At 53.4% G+C, this 24,865-nt stretch overlaps 1 protein-coding gene across 1 annotated transcript in view; it reads left to right on the top strand.

The window, feature by feature from the left end:
* The first annotated feature begins 394 nt into the window (after nucleotides 1–394).
* The window catches only part of CFAP65 (cilia and flagella associated protein 65), a 34,638-nt gene continuing 10,167 nt past the window's right edge, over nucleotides 395–24,865 (top strand). The window contains 22 exon segments of the mRNA XM_021702979.2: nucleotides 395–419; nucleotides 2,454–2,551; nucleotides 2,553–2,598; nucleotides 2,919–3,118; nucleotides 4,957–5,141; nucleotides 8,219–8,321; nucleotides 8,813–8,979; nucleotides 9,149–9,348; nucleotides 9,633–9,778; nucleotides 10,283–10,505; nucleotides 10,880–11,145; nucleotides 11,550–11,750; nucleotides 11,954–12,313; nucleotides 13,763–13,900; nucleotides 15,343–15,588; nucleotides 16,126–16,350; nucleotides 17,351–17,509; nucleotides 17,709–17,859; nucleotides 18,286–18,414; nucleotides 19,429–19,642; nucleotides 19,950–20,078; nucleotides 24,585–24,761. Of these exon segments, the coding sequence (XP_021558654.1) occupies nucleotides 395–419; nucleotides 2,454–2,551; nucleotides 2,553–2,598; nucleotides 2,919–3,118; nucleotides 4,957–5,141; nucleotides 8,219–8,321; nucleotides 8,813–8,979; nucleotides 9,149–9,348; nucleotides 9,633–9,778; nucleotides 10,283–10,505; nucleotides 10,880–11,145; nucleotides 11,550–11,750; nucleotides 11,954–12,313; nucleotides 13,763–13,900; nucleotides 15,343–15,588; nucleotides 16,126–16,350; nucleotides 17,351–17,509; nucleotides 17,709–17,859; nucleotides 18,286–18,414; nucleotides 19,429–19,642; nucleotides 19,950–20,078; nucleotides 24,585–24,761 (3,788 nt within the window).

The raw sequence follows: 24,865 nt of genomic DNA, 5'->3' as shown, positions 1-24,865 counted from the left end.
TGCAAATGAAAAATAACTACGGGGCGCTTTCAAGTTAACAATCGCGATCACAGACTGAAGTTCCGGTTGAGATTCTGACCCTACGTCACCATCGCGCGGCCGGAAAGAACTGGAACGGCTCCCACTCCGGTAACGAGCCCCTGGGTAACCGCCTATGAATTTGGTCGTCTACTAAAATAAGGACTGCGAGGACGTCACGACAACTAGGAGACTGTACATTGCATGTTGCGACTGCTAGAAGCTGAGTGGCTACTAGTAGGGAAAATCAGAGAATAAAAAAAGGGTAAGCATTAAAATTGGGCGGTGCTTTCGCCTTCCCTGAGCATGACTCTTTCGGGATGCCGTCATTGTCCTGGGATACCGGGAGACGCCGTGTCCTGAGCGTCCTGTCTCTATGGAGACGACAACATGGCGGCAGAGTGAGTTCTGAGGGTTGGTCCCAGGACCAGGGGAACGGCGCGAGGGGCCACCGAAGGTATCTGTCCCGGGAGACCGCCTCCTTTGGGAAGTTGTGGCCGGGGGTCCCCTCCATGTCCCTTAGAGAGCCCCGTGGGACTGAGACTAGGGTGAGTTCAGCCTGGGGATATCCTAGAGAACGGAGGAACGACCTTAAGTATTTTTATCACTTCATTTTACCAATTTCTTTTCCACTCCACACTACGCGACGACCCGCCATTTTTTTCCCACTGGTCATCTTAGGAATGTTTACGTTGGAAATGAGGCAAATAAAGGAAGCTGATGATATATTTTTTTAAAGTCCTCAAGATTAGAAAATTGGACTTAAAAACGACACCTACACTGCCCAGTGTCTTCACAGTGATTGCAGATGGGTGTCTTTTGGAAGAGTAGCTCAACCGAGTATGGAAATTATGATTGTTAATTACAGTAACATTGGTTCCTCTAGGGCTTTTTCAAATCCCCTATTTCATTCCAACTTCACATCAACTTTGTGGAATAAGATAACCCTCATTTGGTGAGGTGACTGAGGCTCCAGGAGATGGAGAAACTTGCCTATCTCAGTGAACCTGAGCAGATGCAGCTGTCTGGGACTAGCACTCTCTTCCTTAAGCCCTAAGACCTGATCTGGACCAGATTTCTACTCCACTGTCTCTAATTTCTTCTACCTGTGTTGACTGGAGACTTTTTCAGAGCTCTGGGGTATTGGCTATCTATAGAATCCCCTGATGTCACAGACTTTACTGAGTCAGGCAGGACTTCAAAGCCATCCAATAGCTGAAAAGTAATGGGACTCTCTTCCCTGCCTCCCCAGCTGGCATTTCTTTGATTCCTTCTGAATATCCTCTTTATAATGGAAGGTAGGGGCCTTGCCTGTCTTGTCCATTGCCTAGCACTGTACATACAACAGGTACTCAGTAAATGCTTTGTGAGCAAATGAATAAATGAATGAATGAGTGAGTGAGTGAATCTAAGATATTCTCCAGAGGTTTTGGAGGTGTTGCCAATTAGGAAACACTGAATCAACAGAATCTTTTGCTTTGGATGGTGGTGGGGAGGGGATGGGAGTGTCTGATGAAATTGTATAAATTTCTAAAGGATAACCATAAAATCATTGACTAAAATGTAATATGTTATAATAAGGAGTTGAAAGCTGAACCCCAAACTTGAAAAGAGGCAATTTTTTTTTAAGTGGGTTCCACGCCCGGATGGAGTCCCAAGATGGGGCTTGAACTCACAACCCTGAGATCAAGACCTGAGTTGATATCAGTAGTCACTTAACCGACTGAGCCACCCAGGTGCCCAGAAAAGAGATAATTTTAGGCCAAAGAAAAGACAGCTTACATATCATCATAAATTGTTGTAAAGGTTAAAATACATAAGGGGCACCTGGCTGGCTCAGTTGGTGGAACATGTGACTCTTGACCCCAGGTTTGTGAGTTCAAGCCCCACGTTGGGTGTAGAGATTACTTAAAAATAAAATCTTAAAAAATAATATAATACATGAGAAGGCCTTACAACACTGCTTGGCACGTAAGTTCTCAGTAAATGTCAGTAAAAGTTGTTACTATTTTTGCGATTATTATTCAAAGAGGTGGGGAAGGACACTGAGTAGTCTGAAAAATATACATATGTTCAAAAAGATGTTAGATTGATGCTGTCCAATATGGTAGCCACACCTGGGTGTGTGTGTGCTGAAGGAAGTCTCCTAAAGGAAGAGGGGATTTGGAGTTTAGGCCCTGCGTGTGTTCCCTAGAGCAGGACCAAACACCCTTTTGAGTATTTGGTGAAAGCTGTGGACACTTTCCCTGGAAAAAAAGCACTTCGCCATATATATATGACATTTTGCATATGATTTGCATATAACCCTTGCATATATTTGCATATAATTTCCAGCTACAGTCTCTCCATGGATCCCTCTGCTCTAGAAGTTGACTCGCTTATCTTTGGATTGAGTGATTTTTTCAGTGAATGCTTACTTTAAACCTGGACTGCAGGTCGCATACCCATAGAGGAAACCTGAAAGACCAAGAACCATCCAGTCTCACTTACCTCTTCGTTGCCCCTTCTCCTCCTTCTCACAGGAGGCAAGACACACTCCGAAGGAACAAGTAGAGAGCAAAAGCCAGATAAAAGTAATATGTGTGCTACAGTGACAGTCACTGGGGGCTTCCTGAGAAATGCCAAGGGTGGCCATGGCAGGCAGGGCTGGGTGGGCCTAATCCCTGAGTCCCTCTCCTGAATGATGAGTTTCTAGGCTCCTGGGCAAAGCGCTGGATCTTGTATCCCGGCTCTTTGCTCATGGTGCCACCTCGTACCTCCGTGCCACAGCTGGTAATTGGGCCCCCCTGTGATAACGACGGCCACGGCCAGTCTACTCCACGAGCCTCTCTCTTTGATGTCCCTCCTGTGTCCCCTCCGGTCTCTTCCTAGCTCCACATTGGCAGGAACTCCTGGCTCAGCCAGAGTGCTCCCCTTGGACTTGTGTTCCAGGTGGCTGATGCTCATCCAGGCAGCCTCAAGCCCCCTGATGAAGACGAGGGACAGCGGGGACTGCACCATGAACTCCGGCTCCTGCCTGAGCACCAGCACAGTGGCTGTCCCCACTGTCACTGGCAGCAGTGTGGCGCTGAGTGCCTGCAGCAGCAACACCAGTGCCCGCGTGAGCACGTGTCCGGGGGGGTGGGGCGGAGCGCTGCAGGACCGGGGAAGGGGCTTAGGAATCTGGAAGGACCTGACTCCCCCTGTCCAGACCCCAACCCTAGACCCTGCATACACTGAGCACCAAGCCACCTGGAGTGGTGGCAGCGGCAAGAGTGGCCGTGGGGGATGGGGGTGCATGTGAAGAACTCTGGGGAGGTGCCAGTCCGAGCTGAGAGAGTAGTCAAGGGTTCTCTCTTGCCTCAGAAAGTTCTTCTGGGCTTCACCCCTTGTGTTTGACCAAGATGTGGATGTTGCTGACTTTTTGCAGCTCTTGGCTGACATCACAGGGGTGGGGGTGGGGGTGTTGTCAAGGAGTGTGACTGTGGGGTAGGACTGTGTGGGGTGCAATGTGTGTCTGTGTTGTGTGTGCATTCCTGTGTCTCCTGAGGACCGGGGGCCACCTCACCCCTCCATCTGTGCCATTCCAGGCCTGTTTGCCCCATGTTCCCTCATGGCCCTTCCCCACTCTGCGCTGACCTGGGAGGAGATTGGAAGCGGTGAGGAAGGGAGGAGCCAGGGCATTTCTCTCCCCCACCCCCACTTTCGTGACAGTATTCCCATCAGTAGCTGCATCTCCCCGTGATTCCAGTCCCTACCAGACAGGCCTCGGGGCTGTGAGAACCCCAGTACCTCCCCTAACCTAGTGCGGTAGCAGCTTCTTGATGTTGCTAGCTTCTGGGTTACTTCACTGTGCCCTGGTTGTGCATTAAATTCCTTGTTTTGAACACCCACGGTGGCTTCTGTTTTCCTGATTGGACCCTGACTGATGTCCCAACTGATATTTACCATAAATTACCCTGGCTCACCCATGTCACCTTTCCTCCATGGGTCAACCAGGAAAGAAAAATACTATATTGGCCACCTGACACTCTCTGTAAATATTTAAGCTGAGAGTGTAAGCTCCAAGACAGAAGAGATGCGTCTGTCTTGTTCACTATTGTAGTCCTGGCGCCTAGCACAATGTCTGGCGTGTGATATGTAGTCAACAAATATTTGCCCAGTGGATGAATATATCTTTATGTTAAGTAACAATATAGAAGCAATACTTGGCCAGAGATAAAATAACATGGCAATGAGGGGAATGTTCATTGCAATGACTGTAGTAGGAAGAGGTACCTTGTTCATCTTCCCTTCACCTTGGCTTTGCCCCCTCCGTCCCCCTCCCTCCTCAGGTAGATGGGACTAGGGATCAGCTCGGGAAGGATTTTCCCTTATAGATGGGAAGCTTTGGCACACTGCGCCTCTACATCGCCAGGAACAGTGCTTGGAGTGGCCCCCACATCACGGCGGGGAGTGGGGATTTCTTGAAGGCAAATTGACTCCTTCCCCTGCTCCACCAGCCAGTTGAGGGATGGGAGAGGGAATGATAGAGTATTCCTGTGGCCTCAAAAAGTACGTGGGATAGACCACTCCAGCTAGGAGAGGTTTCCGCAGCAAAAGGGTAGGATGGGAAGGAAGGAAAGGAGAAGGCAGCCCCCGAGGGGACTGGTACCTTTGGGTGCACTGCGGAACAGAACCGACCAGCTGAGACTGCTCAGTGCCCAATGGAGTGGTCCAGGGAAGGCTGCAGGGGAAGGGTCATGGAGAATCTCGTTGGAAAACCGTTGCAGTGGCCTGGGAAATGGTAATATCTGACTGCCCCTCATCTTCTCTCTCCAGACCATCCCCCAGGGGCCAAGGGTCGGGTCAATTCCTTGCTTTCTGGAGATGGGAGCTTTTTGCCTGTTCTCTGGGTATTTGAATCTTACCCCTCTAATGCGTCCTTTCTTCTCCCCCTTTTCCCTGCCAACTGGACAGCCTGCCAGCTTGACGGACACTCGCATGTGCTTCTCAAAGAAGCAAGACAAAGTGAAGAAGAGGGTCATCTGGGGCATTGAGGTGGCCGAGGTGCTGCAGTGGCAAGGCTGGACACTCGGGAAGGAGATCACCAAGAGCCTGGCTCTGAAAAATCTGTCCTTGAAAACCCAAAAGATGACGTACAGGTACCAGTATCAGGGATCAGAGACCCAGCCCCCGATCCCTCAAGCCCCCCAAACAGTCACTCTTTAGAAAACAAACTTTAAAATTATTGTATAAAATTAGGGGCACCTGGGTCGCTCAGTCAGTTAAGTGTCGACTCTTGGTTTTGGCTCAGGTCATGATCTCAGGGTTGTGAGATCAGTTTTGCATCCGGCTCCTCGCTCAGCGGGGAGTCTGCTTGAGATTCTCTCTCTCCCTCTCCTTCTGGCCCTCCCCACCACTCTCTCTCTAAAATAAATACATGTTTTTAAAAAATAAAGTTATTGTATAAAATTAGAAGATTATATAAAACATGCACAGTTTGAATGATTATTGGAAGTGGAGCCCATGTGACCAGATTACGAATGGAATAGTAAGTGTCTGAAGCTCACCTCCCATGGTGTGTCACTCCCCTGTTGAAACATCTTCTCTACCAAAGAAGTAACCACTCTCCTGACTTAATGATAATGATTTCCTTGCTTTTCTCAATTGAATGGATTTGTCACCTATGTTTGCATCCCTAAATGATACAGTTTAATTTTACTCTCTTACAAACTTGACATAAGTGGAATAGTACGATATATTTTTGTAACTCCTTGGCTTTTGTTAAGTTACGTTTGGAAGACTCATCTGCACGCAACAATAGTTCATTCTTTGTCATCACGGTATAATATTCCAACAGATGCTTATATTGTAATATATTCATCCATTCTTCTGTTGCGGGATGTTTTGGTTGTTTCTGGTTTGGAACCGTGATCAACATTCATGTATAGATCTTCACTTACAGAGTTTTTCCTAGGGTAGATACATAGGAGGGGAATTGCTGTGACCTAGGGCGTGTCCATGTTTGCTTTTTATAGATAAAGCCAAACTGTTCTCTAAAGTACTCATTTGTATTTCTATTCCCACCAGCCATGCATGAATTCCCGCACCTCTGCATTTTTACCAACCATTGTTATTGTCAGAATTTAAAAATTTTCCAACAATGGTAATTTTTTGTGGCTCTGATTTGCATTTCCCAGCTTACTGATACAGCTGAGTGTCTTTCATGTGCTATTGACCATTTCATCTGTGGAATTCCTGTTGAAGTCTGTACTCATTTTTCTATTGGATTGTCTTTTTTTTTTTAAGTGAACTCCACCCCCATGCAGGGCTCGAATTCACAACCCCCAAGATCAAGAGTCCCAATGCCAGGCGCCCCTGTCTCTAATAGAAGTTCTTAGGGCTACTAATCCTTTGTCAGTTATGTTTTGTAAATATCTTCTCCCACCTGTGACTTGTCTTTTCCTCTCTTTACCATGTCTTTTGAAGAATTGAAGTTCTTCATTTCAAAGGAATCAAATGTATCAATCTTTTTACGTTATGGTTGGTGCTGTTTTGTATCTTGCTTAAGAAGTCCTTCTCTCCCCCTACCTAGGTCATGAAGACAGTCTCCTATAGTATCCTCTAAAGACGATAGTTTTGCTTTTCATGTTTGTCTTTTATCTATGCAGAATTGATTTTTGTGAATGGTTTTATTTTATTTGTGTATGTGTGTCTGTGAATGGTTTCAAGTAGGGATCCGATAATTCTTTTCCTCAAACAAATGTCCAAATGTCCCCAAGCCATTTGTTGAAAAGTTCATACTTTCCCTGATGATCTCCTCCACTACTGATGTTTATCTTTGTTTCGTTTATGATCTCAATGAAAAATTCCAGTGTATCACCATTGGTTTAGATGTTTCCTGTGGCCTTTTTTTTGGCTTGGGTTTTTAAAGATTTTACCAGGTTAAGGACATTCCCTTCTATTCCTCGTTTGTTAAGAGTTTTTCTCACAAAAAAAAAAAAAAAGAGTTTTTCTCACAAACATGTTGAAGGTTATCTAATATTTTTCTTCACTGAGACGATCATTTGATTTTTTTTTTCTGTCTTAATTTGTTAACCTGGTGGAGGACATTGATTTCCTCTGTTGAACCAACCATGTATTTCCTGGAGTAAGCTCAACTTCGTCATAATTCACTATTCTTTCTATACATTGCTAAATTCTCTGGGCTCTCTGATTTTGTTTATGAGAGAGATAGGCCTGTAATTTTCCATTCCTCTCCTACCTCTGTCAGATTTTGATAACAACATTATGATGGATCCATAGAATACTTTGGGGAGTGTTTCCTCATTTTATATTACTGGGAAGGTAAGGCTGAGGTTATTTTTTATCACGTTTGGTAGGACTTGCTGTGAAGCCATCCGGCCTAGTGTTTTCTCTGTGGGAAGATTTTTTTTTTTTTTAAAGATTTTATTTATTTATTTGAGACAGAGAGAATGAGAGACAGAGAGCATGAGAGGGAGGAGGGTCAGAGGGAGAAGCAGACTCCCTGCCGAGCAGGGAGCCCGATGCGGGACTCGATCCCGGGACTCCAGGATCATGACCTGAGCCGAAGGCAGTCGCTTAACCAACTGAGCCACCCAGGCGCCCCTCTGTGGGAAGATTTTTGACTACTTATTCAGTGGCTTTGATGATATTAGGAGAGGTGGTCATAAAATGTATTATCTATTTCTTTTTTTTTTTAAAGGTTTTTTATTCACTTGAGAGAGAGAGATGGGGGCAAGAGGGGGAGCACAAGCAGGGGGGAAGGGCAGAGGGAGATAGAAAGGGAGAAGCAGACTCCCTGCTGAGCAGGGAGCCTGATGCGGGGCTCGATCCCAGGATTCTGGGATCGTGACCTGAGCCGAAGGCAGACGTTTAACCCACTGAGCCACCCAAGCACCCTTGTATTATCTAATTTTTGAGTCCACTTTGGTAAGTTATACTTTCCTAGAAATGGGTTTATGTCACCTAAACTTTAACATTTATTGGCATAGAGTTATTGGCAGTATCGTCTTCCTGTGACTGTTTTTGAAGTCTGCACTGTCTATGGTTTTGACCCATGCTGAAGCTCTACAGCCCTGCCTATGGCTCTGCTTGGATCGGCATCTTGGCCCCTCTGTTCTCAGCCTTGGTTCCCCACCCAGCTCAGCGCTCGGGGATTTTTCTTGTTTTCTGAGCCCTGATCCTAAAGTGCTTAAGCCCTGGCTCTCTCCTGCAGGTCCCCCAAGACCAAGTTCTTCTTCACAGTCATCCCCCAGCCCATCTTGCTGAGCCCGGGCATAACCTTCACACTCCCCATTATCTTCCGGCCTCTGGAGGAGGTAAGGTCTGCCATTTTGAGGGCGCTGGCAGGGAGGGACACAGGCACCGTGACCTTGGAACAGGAAGCAGGACAGAGCAGCAAGGAGCACCCCCCTCCCCCACCAGGACACACACATATTCATCCTGACAGCTATAGCAGAAACTCCAGCTTGGGAAGCCCTGGAGAGGCTCTGACCCTAAACTCATTAAACCGCGTGGGGTTCCCAGTTGGATGTTGGGAGCTAAAATCTGTGCTACTGTATTGGCCACCAGAAAGCCTTAGATTCGGAAGCCTCTTCCTACTCTCAAAACATTCCCCCAGATACAAAAGAGGCCCCCTGTCTCTGAGACCAAGACAGTGTTAGAGGACACTTCCTCGGACGCTGCCCTCAGTGATGTGTCGGAGGCATGGCCAAGAGCTGGGGTGGGATGTGTGGTCCCTGAGTACCATGCAGATACCACCGATCAACGACTGCCTCCGCCCCCGGCCTCCCACCCCCCCACATTGCAGAAGGAGTACATGGACCAGCTCTGGTTTGAGAAAGAAGAGGGAATGTTCTGTGTGGACCTGAGGGCCACCCTGCCTTGCCACAGTCTGATCTGCCCACCGTCCCTGCAGTTGCCCATGTGTGCCGTGGGGGACACGGCCGAGGCCTGGTTCTGCCTGGAAAATGTGGGGTGAGGGGAGCAGCTGAGGCTCAGAGGGGGGGAGAGTGAGCTCAGTGAGGAGGGTCCCGGGGTGCTGGTGGGGGAAGGGAGGAGAGGAGGAGCCCAGCATCTCTGCCTTTCTAAAGTAGGGGCAGGGGTCAGAATGAGCCCAGTGGCTCTGATCTGTACCCCCCTCCAGGGACCTGCCCACCTTCTTCACCTGGGAGTTCTCCAGCCCATTCCATGTACTGCCCACCACGGGGCTGCTGGAGCCAGGCCAGGCTTCCTACACCAAGGTGACCTTTCACCCCCTTTTGGCCATCATCTATGAAGTTCAGGCCACATGCTGGTATGGAGAGGGCAGTAAGCAGAAGAGCAGCATCCAGTTGCAGGCTGTGGGTGAGGCCCGACCCCTCACCTGTCCCCAGAGCCCACCTGCTGCCCCTCCTGGGTCTCAAAGCCTCAATGTGCCCCCCTACACCCCCCACTGGCCTGTCCTCCACAGGACCTCCGCCAGCTTCCCACCCTCTCCTAGCCCTGCAGGCTTTGCCTTTTCTTTGCCTTCCTTGGTGGGGCAGACCAGTGTTTCCCTGGGGATATCTGCCTTCTTCGAGGGACTGTTCTGCTGGGGCCACAGAGGCCCTGGTGGGTTTCTTCCCAAGACTCCCTCATCTCTGCCCCAGCCAAATGCGCCCAGCTGCTGGTGAGCATAAAGCAGAAGCGACCAGAGGACCAGGATGCAGAAGGCATCCAGAAAGTGCTGCACTTCGGCACCGTCGCTGTGGGCTGCACCGCTGAGAGGCAGATCAAGCTCTATAACCCTTCGGCAGTATGTGTCCTATGTGTGTGTATGGGGGTGCGGGGGGCAGGACCACAGGACGGGCTGCTCCTAAAAACCCATCCCCTTTACAAATGCCCTCTTTCTCTCCATACTTTTGGCCCCAAGCCTCACATAAGCCACGTCTGTTGATACACGCATGTGTCAGTCAACAGGTGTCTTTTCATCTCAGCTGGGGGCTGGGCTGGAGTATCCCTTGACCATCCCCAGAGCAACTCCAAGAGCAGCCCTAAGGTGGTCCTACCTCCAGGACCACAGCTAGCATTTCTGGTACCTTTGGGAAAGAAAAGAGTGCCCCCCAGGCAGTCCCAGCGCCCGGCACACAGCTTGGCCTCTTCCTTCCTCCTGGCGGAGGTGGCCTCCATGCTCAGCTGACAAGTGGGGCACAGACTGGACCTCAGCTGCCCTCACCCCCTCAGCTGGGCACTTGGGTAAGGACAGCTGCCTCACCCTGTGACCTGACCCTTCCTGCCACCCCCCCACCCCCCCCCACAGGTGAGCGCCCCCTTCCGGATCGAAGTAGCCTCAGACATGCTGGCCAAAGATCATACCTTCTCGTGCCCCACGACCAATGGCATTGTGCCTCCAGGAGGGGAGAAGTTAGTGTCCGTGTCCTTTCACCCCGAGACCTTGGACGTCAGAACTATCGACTACTTGTCCATCATGCCATCTGGCTGTGCCTCCCAAACCCTGCTCAAAGTCGTCGGTTTCTGTAGAGGTACTGGCCACCCGAGGACACCGCACTGCTTCTGGGGCCAGGAGCAGCCCCCATTTAGGATTGGGAAGGGCTCCTTGCCTGCCTGGAGGGCCTGATGCCTCCTTGCCCTTCAGCCTGGGTGTCTGCTGCCCTCTGGTGGGCTCAGTGTGGAATCAGTTTGGGACACCTGGAGATAATGTTCCTGCCCTCACCCCTGGTGAACTTGGAGGTCAGCTCAGGTTGCTGGGGCTCTGGGTCTTTCCAGCCCCGCCTTCGGTCTCCAGGAAGAGCCACCTCCCATCAGGGGGACCCTTTCTGAGACATCCTCGGGGAGCCTGATAGCCCAGCCCCACCCAGGTGGCAGGGCTGCTCACAGGAGCCCCATCTCCGCCCAGGTCCTGATGTGTCCCTGAAACACGGCTCTGTCAACTTCAGCTGGGTCAACCTTGGGCAGATCTCGGAGCAGTCCCTGTGGATTGAGAACAAGTCGGACTGCACAGCCTACTTCCAGTTTGCCATTGACTGCCAAGAGAGTATCTTCGGCATCAGACCAGCCTTTGGGACCCTGGTGGGCAAGGCCCGCATGACCTTGCACTGTACCTTCCAGCCCACTCACCCCATCATCTACTTTCGGCGTGTGGCCTGTCTCATCCACCACCAGGTGAGCGGTGGGGGAGGAGGCGAGGAGGGGCTCTCCTGGGCCTTGGAGGAGCCGATCTGAGGCCCAGTGATGAAGACAGTGCTTGGTGGGTGATCACTCTCCTGTATTCTGGAACCTCCGCCTGGATCATCTCTGCCAGGGCCCCGGCCTGGCTTTTGGAGCCAGAGCCTGGCCAACGGCACAGGAAGGCTCACTCCAAGCCAGGTCAAGGGCTTTTCTGCTGCTGCTGCTGCTGCTGGGATGGGGAGAGGGGGGACTGGACTCAGAGTAGAGAGCCTTGAAGTGAGGACCCAACTCAGGGCCGTGGGCAAGGTCCTACAAATTGTGCCCTGACCAGTTGGCACCTGGTCACATCCCTTGTCGGCGGAGGCCGAAATCCTGCCTTATACAGACAAATGTCACAGGACCCGCTGTTCCTGGACCTGATTGGGACCTGCCACTCGGACAGCACCAAGCCAGCTATCCTGAGGCCTCAGCACCTCGCTTGGTACCGCATACACCTGGCACGGGCCCTTACGTTCTACCCTCCTGACATCCTGGGCATCTTGCTGCGGGAGAAGAAGCTGGAGCAAGATGAGAATGGGGCCCTCAGGATTCCCACTGAGGTTTGATGGACTGTTTTGGGCCCCCTACAGACAGGCTCCCTTCCCCAGGTTCATGCCCCCTTCTCTAGAAATTCTTGGCAAGTTGTGTTCCCCAGAGTCCTGTGGGCAGCATTAGTAGTTGGGGATGAAAGGGGCATTCAAATGAGGGGCAATGGCAGGAGGAATGGCATTTGGCCCCCGCTCACCTGTCTTTCCCCACACAGGACCTGGCGGACGCGTCAGCCCTGAAGGAGCCTCTCATTCCTCCTATGACTGAGTACTTCTTCGATGGTACCAGCGACCTAGCCATCTTCCCCCCACCTGTCAGCATAGAGCCCACTGACGTGGATTTTGGTGCCTGCCCTGGGCCCGAGAACCCCAGCCCTGTCCCCCTGTGCTTGAGGAACCACACCAAGGGCACGATCACGGTGGTCTGGACGCAGAGGTCTGACTGCCCCTTCTGGGTGACCCCAGACACCTGTGACGTGCCTCCACTCAAGTCCATGGCCATGCGCCTGCGCTTCCATCCACCTTACCCCAACTGCCTGTACGCCGTGGAGCTCGAGGCCTTCGCTTTTTATAAGGTGCGTGGGGGCAGTAGAGACTGGGGGAGGGCTGCCTCTCTGCCCTGGAGCTTGAATGGCAGGGCGGGGTTGGAGGGAGTGGTGGGGGCTGCTGTGGGATCCATCCTCAATGTGCCAAGCTCCTCCTTGGCCACACGGTGGTCCTTACTGGTTTGTCTTCTCCCAGGCTCATAGGCTGCCTTGGCCAAGGGGATTCTTGCCCCATCTGATTACATCTCACGTATATGTGGCCTCCCACTCCCTCCAGAGGGAGAACTCAGCTGGGGTCAAGCCCTTTGGGAAAATTCAGCACACAAGGAGTCACTCCCTGGGGCTCCTGGCTTCTCTCTAGTCCTTGAAGTAGGAAGTGGTCCATCCAAAAGAGCCATGGGCTGGAACCAGAGCCTGGGGGACCAAGTCAGGGGGGCCGGATAATTAGGTATGTGGGGGGAGGGGCTTCTAATACAACCTCCCTTGGCCGTGCTCAGCCCAGCCTCTTGGTCACAGACGCTGGTCGCTCCCTCATCTCTGGTCCTGCCTTTTCCCTTCCTTGTCAGCTCTGCCTACGCTGCTGTTCTTTCCCAGCGGCCGGGGTGCTGGGGCTGAGAGATAAGCATCCCTTACCGGCTGTGTGACCCTGAGCAAGTCCCTTAATGTCCCTGAGCCCTGGTCTTCTCATCTAAAAACTTGGGGTCGTATCTGAACTTTTGAGAAGGCTTTCCAAAGCTGAGACTTTAATTGCCTCTGTTCTAATATCTTGGCAGTGGGGGGTTGTGGAGGCTTGTAGGAATAAGGCTGTGGACACCTGGCTGTGCCAAGGCTGAGCCCTCCAGATTGTTAGGCTACTGGCTCTGGCCCGGCACTGTCTGATATGACAACCACCAACCACATGGGGCCACCGAACACCTGCAATGTGGCGAGTCCAAATTGAGATACATCGTATGAGACCCACCGGCTTTCAAAGACTTAGGCGCAAAAAGAATGTAAGGTATATCACGCATCACTTATGTATTGATTATAGGTTGAAATGGTAAGATTTTGGATCTATTGGGGTAAATAAGACGTATCGCTGAAATGAATTTCTCATGTTTCCCTCTGTTAATGTGGCTGCTAGGACATGTAAAACTACCTTTGCGGCTTGCATTTGTGGCTCGTGTTCTGTTTCTACTGGCCGTCGCTTCTCTAGGCACATTCCTGCAGGATGAATGCTGTCCGTGCATCCCAGCCCCGGCCCTGTCCTGGTGCTGTTGTGGTTATTACAGAGCATATTTGCGGAGTGCCCAGCACGGCCCTGGCGCGCTGCGGTCAGAGCGGTTTTGACGGCTGTCTCTGCACTGTCCTCCCAGGGAGCCCCTCTCCTCCCTCTGTGCCCAGTGTGGGACTCCTGTAGCACAGGGGGGCAGGCTGGGGGGGCCCCGCAGAGTCGGACACAGGACTCTCAGCTTGTCCATGGCTCCGGCCCCCGTGCAGGTCCTGCGGAGCTACAATAACATCGAGGAGGACTGTACCGTGTGTCCCTCCTGGTGCCTGACCCTCCGGGCACGAGGCCACAGCTATCATGCTGCCCTGGAGCACCACATCCCTCAGTATTCCTTGCACGCCCCCAAGGTGAGCGTGGCCCCAGTAGCAGTGGGAGGTGGGACAGGGGAGCTTGGCTTCTGCCTTGGTCCACACTCTGCTGGCCTCAGATACATCCCAGCACCCTCCCAGGCCATCCCAACCTCCCCACCTGGGGCTCTGGTCAAGGAGGGCTCTCTTGTGGGCCAGTCTGGGGCTCGGACCCCTGATCCCTCCTTGCTCCATCTGAAATACACCCTGGGCCTCTTGCACTGAGGTTGAAGATTCTCTAGCTCCTTTATTTGTCTGTGCCTTGTTTGCTGAACACCTGCTAGGGATCCGACCACCCACCATGAGCCCCTGGCCTTGGAGATTGCCCAGGCAGCTGTGGGTCACAAAGCTGGTCCCTCGGCTTCCTGAGTCATAATTCCCAGGGCTCTCTGAGGAGCCCTTGGAGGCCCTGTCTGACCCGAACAGCCAGATGACGAAGGTTTAAAAGCATCAACTCCAGAGCCAGTCGGCCAAGTTCCAGTCCTGGCTTCTCCTTCTATACCTCTCCCAGCCTCCCTTTTGTCATCCTTCCCATCCATCTCCACTGCCCTCATGCTCCATATTGCTGGAAAGGCGCCACTCTGGGGCCCTGTGCTGGGGGTGATCCTGCCCCCTCACCAGCTACACTTCTGCTCTCCAATCCCCAACCGACTTCACCCCCGAGATTCAGCTCAAGTCCCTCCCTGACTGCACGAGATTCCCCTCCCTGACCCCCGTCCCTTTCTTTTGACCGGTTTATCCCAGCAGTTTGTGGCCTTTACTGCTGTCCAGCCGATTCTGGGCCTGTGTTGCTCCCCACCGCCTCACACACGGGCACGGGCACATCTGCCCCAGCTGGACGGGCACCCTGGTCAGCGATCTCGGGCCTTGTGTGATATGGCCGGCCTAGCTCTTAGCCTGCAGCTGGCCATACCCTACATGCTTTAGGAATGTTTGGAAGCTGGGATTTCTGGGGCTTTCCCTTTCTCGGAGGGGGGTTCCCCTCAGCCATCTGTAAGAGAATCATCTAGAAGGGGCTGCTTACCCCAGAGCTTCTGGACCAGGATCTCTGAAAGTGAATTCTCCAAAGGATGATTTGAGGGCACCCTAAAATGAAAGACCTACTTAACTTTTCAGGGGTGGGGGGGTCTCAGATGCCTGCGTTTCCTGGGCCCACTTCCTATAGCCACTCCATCTCCCTGTCTGGAAGTCTCTGGAGGACAGAAGCATTTTTGGGGGCCAAGCTATGTCCCTCTATTCCCTGCTTGCAGGGTAGTGACGAGGATGTGTGGAGGTACTTGGCTCTCCTTGGAGACAAGCCCACCCAAGCCCACATAAACTTCCCTGAGCCCCTAGGCATCCAGGGAATATTGAGGGCTATGGTGCCCGTGTGCAGATCAGCGGGGTAGGGGAGAGGGAAGCGCATAGATCTGAGCGTGGGTCCCTCTTGTCGCGTACCCCAGCTCTTTCCTGCAGTGTCCCCCAACGAACCCTCCTACCGTAGCCTGCTGTTGATCAACAAAGGCTCCATGGTGTTGACCTTCAACTTGGCCCCCCAAAGCAGCTCAGACATCTCCCTGCGTCCCAGCTCTGGCCTCGTGGCCCCCAGGGCCCACCAGATCTTCCTCGTCTGTACCTACCCCAAGGGCAATTCCTGGAAGCAGCATGTTTTCTACTTGCAGTTCAATTTTTGCCCCCGGTATCTCAAGGTAAAAGGCAGGACTAGGGGACTGGGTCCTGAGGAGTGGGCCATAGTCTGGGGCTTCCCTTCTCAAAGCCAAATTCTGGGTTTGGACTCTCTTGCTCCCCTAAAGTAGTCAAGGGGCTGCTCCTCCCTCCCCCGGAAGTGCCATAGCAGGGAGGAGACCCCTCGGCCACATCTGTGAACAGCTTTCCCGCCCTCACGGCCCAGCATGTCCACCTCAAGGTGTCTGGAACAAGAAATGGGGTGCAGAAGTCCCAAAGGAATGAGTGGGGGCAATATAAGACTCATATCTGCAGGTTGCAGAGGGGCGTTTGGGGCTGGGCCAGGGAAAGAGGCCAGGGTGGTGGGCCCATATCTGGCCCATGAAATGGTCTGTACCGCCTCTCTCAGTCCCTGAGTTCTTTTCAAGAACCATCTCCTGGGTCGGTCACTACCTACTCTGTCTTCACAGAAGCTGCCCGTGCCCAGGCTTTTTGGACATTTGGGGGAGCCAGGGCAGCGGGGTCACATCAGGGCACTGCCCTCCTTCCTCCGGCCCTAGGAGGTAAGCATGCAGAGCCGGGAGGAGGCTCTGCAGCTGAAGCTGGACACCTGTAAGCGTGTGTTCTTCAAGCCCACCTGGGTGGGCTGCTCCTCCACCAGCCTCTTCACCTTCCGCAACCCCTCGCGTCTGCCCCTGGAGTTTGAATGGAGGATTTCCCAGCCGCACCGAAAGATGCTGGCCGTCCAGCCTGCTCGGGGACTTATCCAGCCCAGTGAGAGCCTTGTGAGTGCCCCACCCCACGGCTGGGGGCCCATGATCCCATCTGCCTCCTCCCCGCCCCCCAGCCAAGGCACGCACTCAGGGACGTCTACGTGAGCTGGGGTGGGCCGTCTCCGTGAGCTGGGGTGGGCCGTCTCCGTGAGCTGGGGTGGGCCGTCTCCAAGGAGAGCCAAGGTCCTCTTCGCTTTCACCATCATCTCTTACTCATGCCTCTCAGGGGCCAGGTTTACAGTGTGCCCCCTCCCATTTAATCCGTAATCACTTCCCAGGCCTTAGAAGTGGGTGGGATGGCTACCATTGTCATAAAACGCCCTTTTTACAAAGAAGAATCAAAACTTAGAGAAGAAAAAGCCATTTACGAAGATTACAAATGAGGAGGTGGGGCTGGCACTTGAACCAGTTTCAAGGGGCAAGTCTGCTCTCCATCCATGTCCCCAAAGCTGCGAGATCGCTGGGAGGTGGTTTGGAGCAGTTGGATTGGGGGCCAAATGGGTGGGTATCATTAAGGCATGAGGAAGGGGCATCCTCGAGGTCCCAGCAGCAGTCTGGAGGGGGGGGCACCGCCTGGGGCCCAATCTAGCAGAGCCCCATTCCCTGGTTTAGGGCCTTATAGACTAGTTGGCCAAACTTGGGCCAAGAACCACCAACACATGGTGCCTGGAAGAACCCAGGTAGTAGTCAGGGAAGCAAGAGACCACATAGGCTATGGATTTGGTTTCAGGAGTTTACACTCCAGCTCCCACCAAGCCCCTCGCCAGCCATGTGACCTTGGGCAAGTTACCCCACTTCTCTGTCTCGGAAAACGAGGTACTAAATAATACTGCTTACCTCGTGGGGATAAAGGATGGAAGGGCTGAGGGATGTATAGAAAGTGCCTGGCACAGGGCAAACACTCAGAAAGGGGTACCATAGCTTGATCTCCAGCAGTGGGACCTCCAGTGGCCAGGAGTCTGGGTAGGGGGTTCTGGAGAGCCCCACGAAGGGATGATCTCTGTGGCCCCAGACGCTGACGTGGACCTTCAGCCCTCTGGAGGAGACCAAGTACCTGTTCCGAGTGGGGATGTGGGTCTGGGAAGCCGGTCTGCCCCCAGACACCAAGCCCCCCGCCACCACCCACTACATGCTCCGGCTGGTGGGTGTCGGCATCACCAGCAGCCTCTCCGTGAGTAGGAGAACCGTGGCAGGTGGGGCTGGGGAGCTGGGGGCCAGGGCACATGTGGGAGGGAAGGCCCCAGGGTGCCTGACTCCAAGGGGGCAGGCGATGGGAGCCTTCTGGCCCTCTGGACCTGCCCTGCCTTGGAGATTGTCTGAGGCCAGGGGTGGGAAAGCCAGGGCTGTGGCTGGCTGACTCTGGCCCTCAGGCGAAGGAAAAGGAGCTGGATTTTGGGAACGTGCTGGTGAACAGCAAGCAGTCCAGGTTGCTGATGCTTCTGAACGATGGCAACTGCACTCTTTATTATCGCCTGTTCCTGGAGCAGTGCAGCCCTGAGGTCGTGGACGACAGCCCGCTCGGTACTCGGGCCTGGGCCTGGGCCAGGACCGGAGCCAGGGCTGGGGAAGCAGGCAGTGAGGGACGATGGTTAACCAGATCAAGGTTTGGGGGCAGATAGAGCAGGGCTTAACACTTGGTGCTTCCACCTTTTACATGTGTGGCATGGGGTGGGTGACTCTTTGGGCCTCAGCTGCCTCATCTATAAAATGGGACTATTGCTGGCACCCATTAGCAGGTACCAATGACCCAAAGACTGGTTTTCTCTGTCTGGTCTGGGAAGAGGGACTCTGCTCTCTGTTTCCTGGCTCTGGGCCTGCTCTCTGGCCAGTGCTCTGCTGGCCCAGGGGAAGGGTATCTGGAAAGGAGCAGGAGGAGAGGCCGGGACTCTCTGGCCTGCACTGAGTACCTCTTCTGCCCTTGGCCCCACCCGGGTCATCCCTGAGCAGCCTTGCAGCTGGACCGCACAGAGGGGAGCATGCCACCCCGGTCGCAGGACACCGTCTGCTTGACTGCTTGTCCCCACCAGCGGTCCCAGTACTGCTGGAAGATCAGCTACTCTCTCCTCTCCCACAGAGGTACCTGGGCCATCTGGCAGAGTCAGGGCCAGGGAGGAAAGGGGAAGGACTGTGTGAGCAGGACTTGGGGTGGGAGGGTGCTGAGGGTCCAGACAGGGCTAGCAGGGTGAGCGTTAGCATGCTAGGGGTGTGCTCTGGGGGACTGGTGTGCAGATGTCTGTGTATGTGTGTGCATGTGTGCAAAAAAAAAAAAAAAGAAGCACTGATATGCGTTATCCCATGAATGAATCATGAAAACATTATGCCAGGGGCACCTGGGTGGCTCAGTTGGTTAAGCAACTGCCTTCGGCTCAGGTCATGATCCTGGAGTCCCGGGATCGAGTCCCACATCGGGCTCCCTGCTCGGCGGGGAGTCTGCTTCTCCCTCTGACCCTCCTCCCTCTCATGCTCTCTGTCTCTCATTCTCTCTCTCAAATAAATAAATAAAATCTTAAAAAAAAAAAAGAAAACATTATGCCAAGTGAAAAAAGCCAGTCACCAAAAGCCACATGTTGTATGATTCCATTTATGTGAAATATCCAGAACAGGCAAATCTATAGATAAAGAAAGTAGATTGGTGGTTGCTGGGGGGTGGGGGGAGGGCAATGGGGAGTGACAACTGTTTGGTGCCGGGCTTCTTTTTGGGATGACGAAAATGCTCTAAATTAGATAGTGGTGATGGTTGCACAGCTCTGAATAGACGACAAATCCGAATTATATGGGTTGAAAGGGTTAATTTTATGGTATATAAATTCTATCTCAGTAAAGCCGTTAGTGAGAGTCAGTTTGAAAACAAGTAATGGTGCACAGTTAACACAGTGATGCATGCGGAGCGTTTCAGACAATGCCTGACACGTAGAAAGTACCAGATGAGGCTTGGCTGTTGCTGGAAACATCCCAGAGCCTGGGAAACATCTGCTGCTCCTGACAAGGGTCCTAGGCAGGTGGCCAGGGGTCCTACCCCCTCAGCCTGCATGCTGCGCCCCAGGGCAGCTGGGAGGTGAGGCCACTCCTCTCTTCCACACCCCGTCCTAGGTGACGAGGCTGGGAAGAGGCAGGAGCTGTGTCGCGTCTTCCTGACGGCTGTGTACCCCTTACTCTCCATCCTGGATGTCTGCTCCATGGGCAGCGCCAAGGGCATCACCCGGAAACACCTGTGGCGCCTCTTTTCCCTGGACAGTCTCAACACTTACTTGGAGCGTGACCCCACGCCCTGGGAGCTCACCTACAAGGTGCCCACCCGGCACAGGTGAGGAGGGCCCCGGGGAAGGGGCAGGGCCTATCTGGGGGTATTCTTGGAGCTTTCTGCCCACACCCCCCCAGCACCAGGACCTGTCCATGGAGTGGCTCCCCATCTCCCCCCACCAAATTCTTGCCCATCCCTGGAGGGGCCTAGAGAAGTCAGGGATTGGCTGAAGGTCCCCTGACCCTGAGTCCCAGGTTCTCCCAATTCCCACCTGCAGGAAGATGATTGCCCAGCCAGCCAGCCAGGCACCCCTGGGAGGGCCCCGTACTGTCCCCATCCGTCTCTGGGTCTGTTTCTCTGCTCCACACAGCACAAGCCAGATCCCCACCGTCTTCACCCCTCTGAAGCTTGACTTCAATTTTGGGGCAGCACCAATAGAGGTCCTACCCTCAGTGGTGCTCTTGGCCCTGAAGAACAGCGGAGTGGTGGCCCTGGACTGGTACGGCGGGCTTGGAGGGGGCTGCTGAGGGGCCCAGGAGACAGGTGCAGGAGGCCGTCTCTGGCTTGGGGTGGACCTGGCTGTGGGGTCTGTGAGAAGTGGACCCCTCACTGATGGGGCGGGGAGGCCAGCGTGGGATTGGGGATCACCCTTCAGCTCTCCAAACCTGTCACTGCCAGAGGCATGTCCACAGGCTCAAGAGTGGGGGAGACTGGTGGAGACCAGCACGGTCATCCTAAGAGCTTAATGAGTGAGAAGTATCCTTTTGGACACCTGCTGCGTGCCAGGCACTGATTTACGAGCCTTTTCTCCTCCAAGCCTCACACCAACCCTGGGGAGAAAAATCCTCCTCTGCTGACTCTTTTGCAGATGGAGGCTAAGGACTCAGTTAAGGTCACTCAGCCGTTAGCAGGCAGAGCCAAGTTCAAAGCCAGATCGGTAAAGATTAGTCAGCAAGAAGTCTTCAGAGTGCTCCCATGTACCAGGCACTGTGCTAGGCAGTGGGGTGCCCCCGACAGAGCTTCAGTCTGGGGAGGCCAGGCCTGCATGGGGGCGAGTTAAGATCTCTGGTGGGGAAGGACAGGGCCAGCCAGCCTGCCACGAAGCCAGTGTCAGGGAGGAAGATGTGGCTGAGCGAAGCCACGTGGGCTACAGGAAGGCTTGAGGCTGGCCACGGGGCAGGCTGCGCCTCTCCAGGCACAGGGGCCCAGGCCTGGAGCCTGAGCCTGCCAAGCGTGGACCTTCCTGTGCTTGACTCTCCTCCCGTCGGGGCCCGAACTTGTGCCCGGTAAACATCCTGTTTCCATGCCAGGGCCTTTTCTTGTTCTTCCTCCCTGCCTCTGCCACGTGTCTGGACTTCCTAGTAAATTTCCTTTTGATGACTTCTAACTTTTCTTGCCTAAACGGAGGTGAGAAACAAGTGCACCCATCTGGGTAAGGCTTGGGAGAGAGAGCCAGGGGCCCGGCCTGGGAAAATAGGTGCGGCGGGAGGGGGAGGAGGGGTGCTTTTGTGATCTCAGGAACCTTCCTGCCTGAGCAGAGTCTTGGGGTGTGGGGGGGCAAAGCTGGGGTGGGGGCTGCACCATCAGGGGTACAATGGCCGCCCTTACTCTCTGGATTGTCCTGCCCCTGGCTGGGGTGGGGGCAACTGGGGAGGCTGGTTCCTTACATGGCTCCTTACGTGGCTCCTGTCTGAGAAGGGCCAGGACTACGAGTAGCTGAGGGCTCCTGGCCCTGATGACTTGAGGAAGCTTGGCAGGCAGCGCTGCTGGCCCGGTGGGGAAGGCCCGGGGCCCGCCTGAGCTCCAGACCCGCCATTCACCGGGGCTACTGGAATGGCCAGAAGCCAGGCGCTACAGGAAAAGCGGCGTTAGTCCGTCCTGGCATGGAGCAGGGTATTTTGGTGGATTATGCATGCAAGTGTGTTTGTGTAGGAGCAAGCCCAGCTCACACTCTCTGTGGAGAGAGGCCAGGTGGCTGGAAACCGAGGTGGGAGGAAACCCAGGCACGGTGCCTGCTGAGCTGAGCCCATCCATCAGGAGATCATCTGAGGTTCAGGAAGGCAGTCCGTGCTTCTTCCAGGAGTCCAAGCACAGCGAACCTTCCTTGGAAGGCTTGACTCTCCTAGGTTTTGTGTGTTGTTGGGTTTCCTTTCAATTTCTTAGAAGGCTATTTTTGAAAATTCTAGCTGGTCTCTGCTGAGCTCATAAAGAACAGACTGAAGGTTTTATTCCTGCCAAGACCAGTAAGAAATGGGGACTGTGGACTTGGCCTGGAGGCAGCAGCAGGCAGGACAGAATGAGAACCCCAAGTGGGAGGGGGAGCATCAGAGGAAATAGGAGCCTAGAGCTGCCTGCCCCGCTCCCTCTGGCTCTTCTCCTCCGATGCTTCTGCTCCCGGCCCAGGGAGGCGGAGGGCCTTACTGACATCAGATACACTGGTTAACATCTCCTGGTCCCTCGTGCACTCATTAAGTCTCGGCTAAATGGTTACTGGGGGCTTCTAGGAATCAAGGTGCCGACAGGTCCAAGCCTGGCCCTCTGGGTGCTGCAGGGGTCTGGGGCAGGGTGATGTGTGCTGAAGAAAACTACAACTGAGCTAGACCTGCAGCTTAGGGAGAAGACACAGAGAGGCTGCAAAGAACCTTCCAGACAGGGGTGCCTGGGTGGCTCAGTTGGTTAAGCATCTGCCTTCGGCTCAGGTCATGATCCCAGGGTCCTGGGATCAAGTCCCGCATCAAGCTCCCTGCCTAGTGGGGAGCCTGCTTCTCCCTCTTCATGCCGCTCCCCCTGCTTGTGCTCTCTCTCTAACAAGTAAATAAATTAATTAAAAAAAAAAAAAAGAACCTTCCAGACAGAGGTCCTGGTATGTACACGGGTAAGAGAAAAGGGCTCACCCTGGCTGGAGCATTGATAGGAAGGAAGGGGTGCCGGATGTGACTTGAGAGGTGGACAAGGGCCACAACATTGGGACCTTGGCATCCTTCTCCTAAGAGTTTGGACTTCTTCCTGAGGGCATGGTGGCGATGTAAGCGGGGCCGGGGGACAAAGACATGATCTGCCTTCAAGACCTGCCACTCTGGTCTGGGGTGCAGGGTGCAGGGTGCAGGGAGAGAAATGGACCAGCAGCCTGAAGCAGGGAGAGAAATGGACCAGCTGCACCCCAGCAGCCTGGGGTGCAGGGTGCAGGGAGAGAAATGGACCAGCAGCCTGAAGCCTGAAGTGGTGAGGGGGCCCACACCAGAGGACTGGCAGGGAAAAGCGGGTTGGGATTTTTTGGACGGGGACTGGGTGAGGGCAGCGAGGGAAACAGAGGTGTCAAAACTATCAGATAACCCCAAAGTAGCAAGATCTCCAGTTTTGCTGCTGATCAGTATCCCCTGGATAAAATAACAAAAGCAGTTTATTCACCAGTCAAAAGACACAAAGGTGATGGAAGCAGGTCCTGCCACATGTCCACTCTGCTGGGATGTTGGAGGGTTTGAAGGGAGTTTCCATCCTCAGCACTTACAACACACACACGTAAACACAGCCCAGGGGTTATTCTGTTTCCCTTGAATTCTTTTTTTACAGTAACGGCACAATGCTGTACATACTGCTTTCTGCTCAGCATTAGATCATTAACATTTTCACTTAGCATTGTGCCAGTAACATTCCCTTCAGATCAATACAGATCAACGCATAAAACTCTTGACTTTTTTTTTAAAGATTTTTTATTTATTCATTTGAGAGAGAGCGTGCGCGCAACAGAGAACATGAGCAGGGGCAGGGGGAGGGGCAGAGGGAGAAGCAGACTCCCTGCTGAGCAGGGAGCCCCATGCAATGATGGGATGTGATAAGGGGCTTGATCCCAGGACCCTGAGATCAAGATCTGAGTCCAAGGCAGATGCTTCACCGATGCTTAACCCACTGAGCCACCCCGGCGCCCCTTAACTCTTTCTTTGTAATACTTGGCATAATATTCCATAATATGAATGGCCCTTAAGTTATTAAACTCATCCTGTACTGGGTTTTTTTTTTTTTTTTTTTTTGCCACTACAAAGAAAGTTGTAATAAACATCTGTGTGTGTGTGAGCGTGAGCACGTGCACACGCAGGGTACTTCCCCAGGAGAGAATGTCTGAGTCAAAGGGCTCATGCTGTTTTTATTCTAGTAGACGCTGTCAAAATTCCTACAACAAAAGGTGGTAGCCGTACTTTCTCTCTCTACCTGTTTGAAGGTGTCCATTCTCTTTAAACTTACCAGTATCGAGTGGAACTGTTTATCACGTTGCTGATGTGAAACTATTTAAGACTGATTCAAGGGAGTCGTGATTTGCGATTTCCTCGACTCTTTGTTGAGCATTTCCCCTTCGGCTGCTCCCCGTTCATGCCGTCTGCCCAGTGTGAGGCCAGTTCTGTGCCATGTCTCTGCAAGTGAAGGGGTCCTCCTTTTCAGATCGTAACCCGGGGACCCTTTCACCGCTTGTTTTGTCAACCACCTAGAGTGCAGTATCTACTTTCCTACAACGTGAGACATTTGAGGGGGCATTAATTCTATGCCCAGACTTGCTCCAGATTCAAGAACACCAGCCCTGCTGGGGCATCTCTTCTCTGCCCTATGCTCCCGCTGACCTAGACACCCTCCCTCTCGGGGCGGGGGGGGGGGGGGGGCCGGGTTGGGGTTTCTGGCTTTTTTGGGGCTTTAAATGGCCCTTCCTAAGAGCTTTGTCACACAAACTACCCCCCCCCCCGGGGTTAGTGGCTAGCTAGCTCAATGTTACCAACATAACACAGTCCCCCTCGACCCCTGTCCCCCACAATGGAAGCCCCAATCTCCACTTTCCACTTTGTCACCAGGGACCTGCTGCCGTTCCCGGGTTTGGGGGCCATTATGAAGTGAGAATCCACCATAGCCGTGTTTGCTCAGCCATGCATGGGGCAGCTTGCCAAATTGGGAGAGCATCCACCCTGCTTGCAGCTCAGAGCTCCTGCCTCTCTGTTCTAAGTGGCTTGCACCCCTCTTCCAGGGCCTTCCTCTTTCCAAGTGACCAGCAGATTGACCTGGAGCTGTGGGCACAGCAAGCAGAGTTTGACGCCACCGAGCTTCACCAAATGCGTGTGCAGGACAACTGCGTATTCTCCATCAGCCCCAAGGCTGGGAGCCTGAGTCCTGGGCAAGAGCAGGTGGTGGAACTCAAATACAGGTACTCCTCCCACTGCCTGTCCTACACTTCCGGTCCTGGAGACCCTGCCCCCACCCCTTCCTTTCCCTGTGCTCCTGGAGGAGCTTGGCCTTGCACTCTGTGAC

The sequence above is a fragment of the Neomonachus schauinslandi genome, chromosome 3, assembly GCF_002201575.2.
Source record: "Neomonachus schauinslandi chromosome 3, ASM220157v2, whole genome shotgun sequence".
Classification (NCBI taxonomy): domain Eukaryota; kingdom Metazoa; phylum Chordata; class Mammalia; order Carnivora; family Phocidae; genus Neomonachus; species Neomonachus schauinslandi.
The sequence above is the reverse complement of the archived record's forward strand: the minus strand, read 5'-3'. Positions and strand labels throughout refer to the sequence as shown.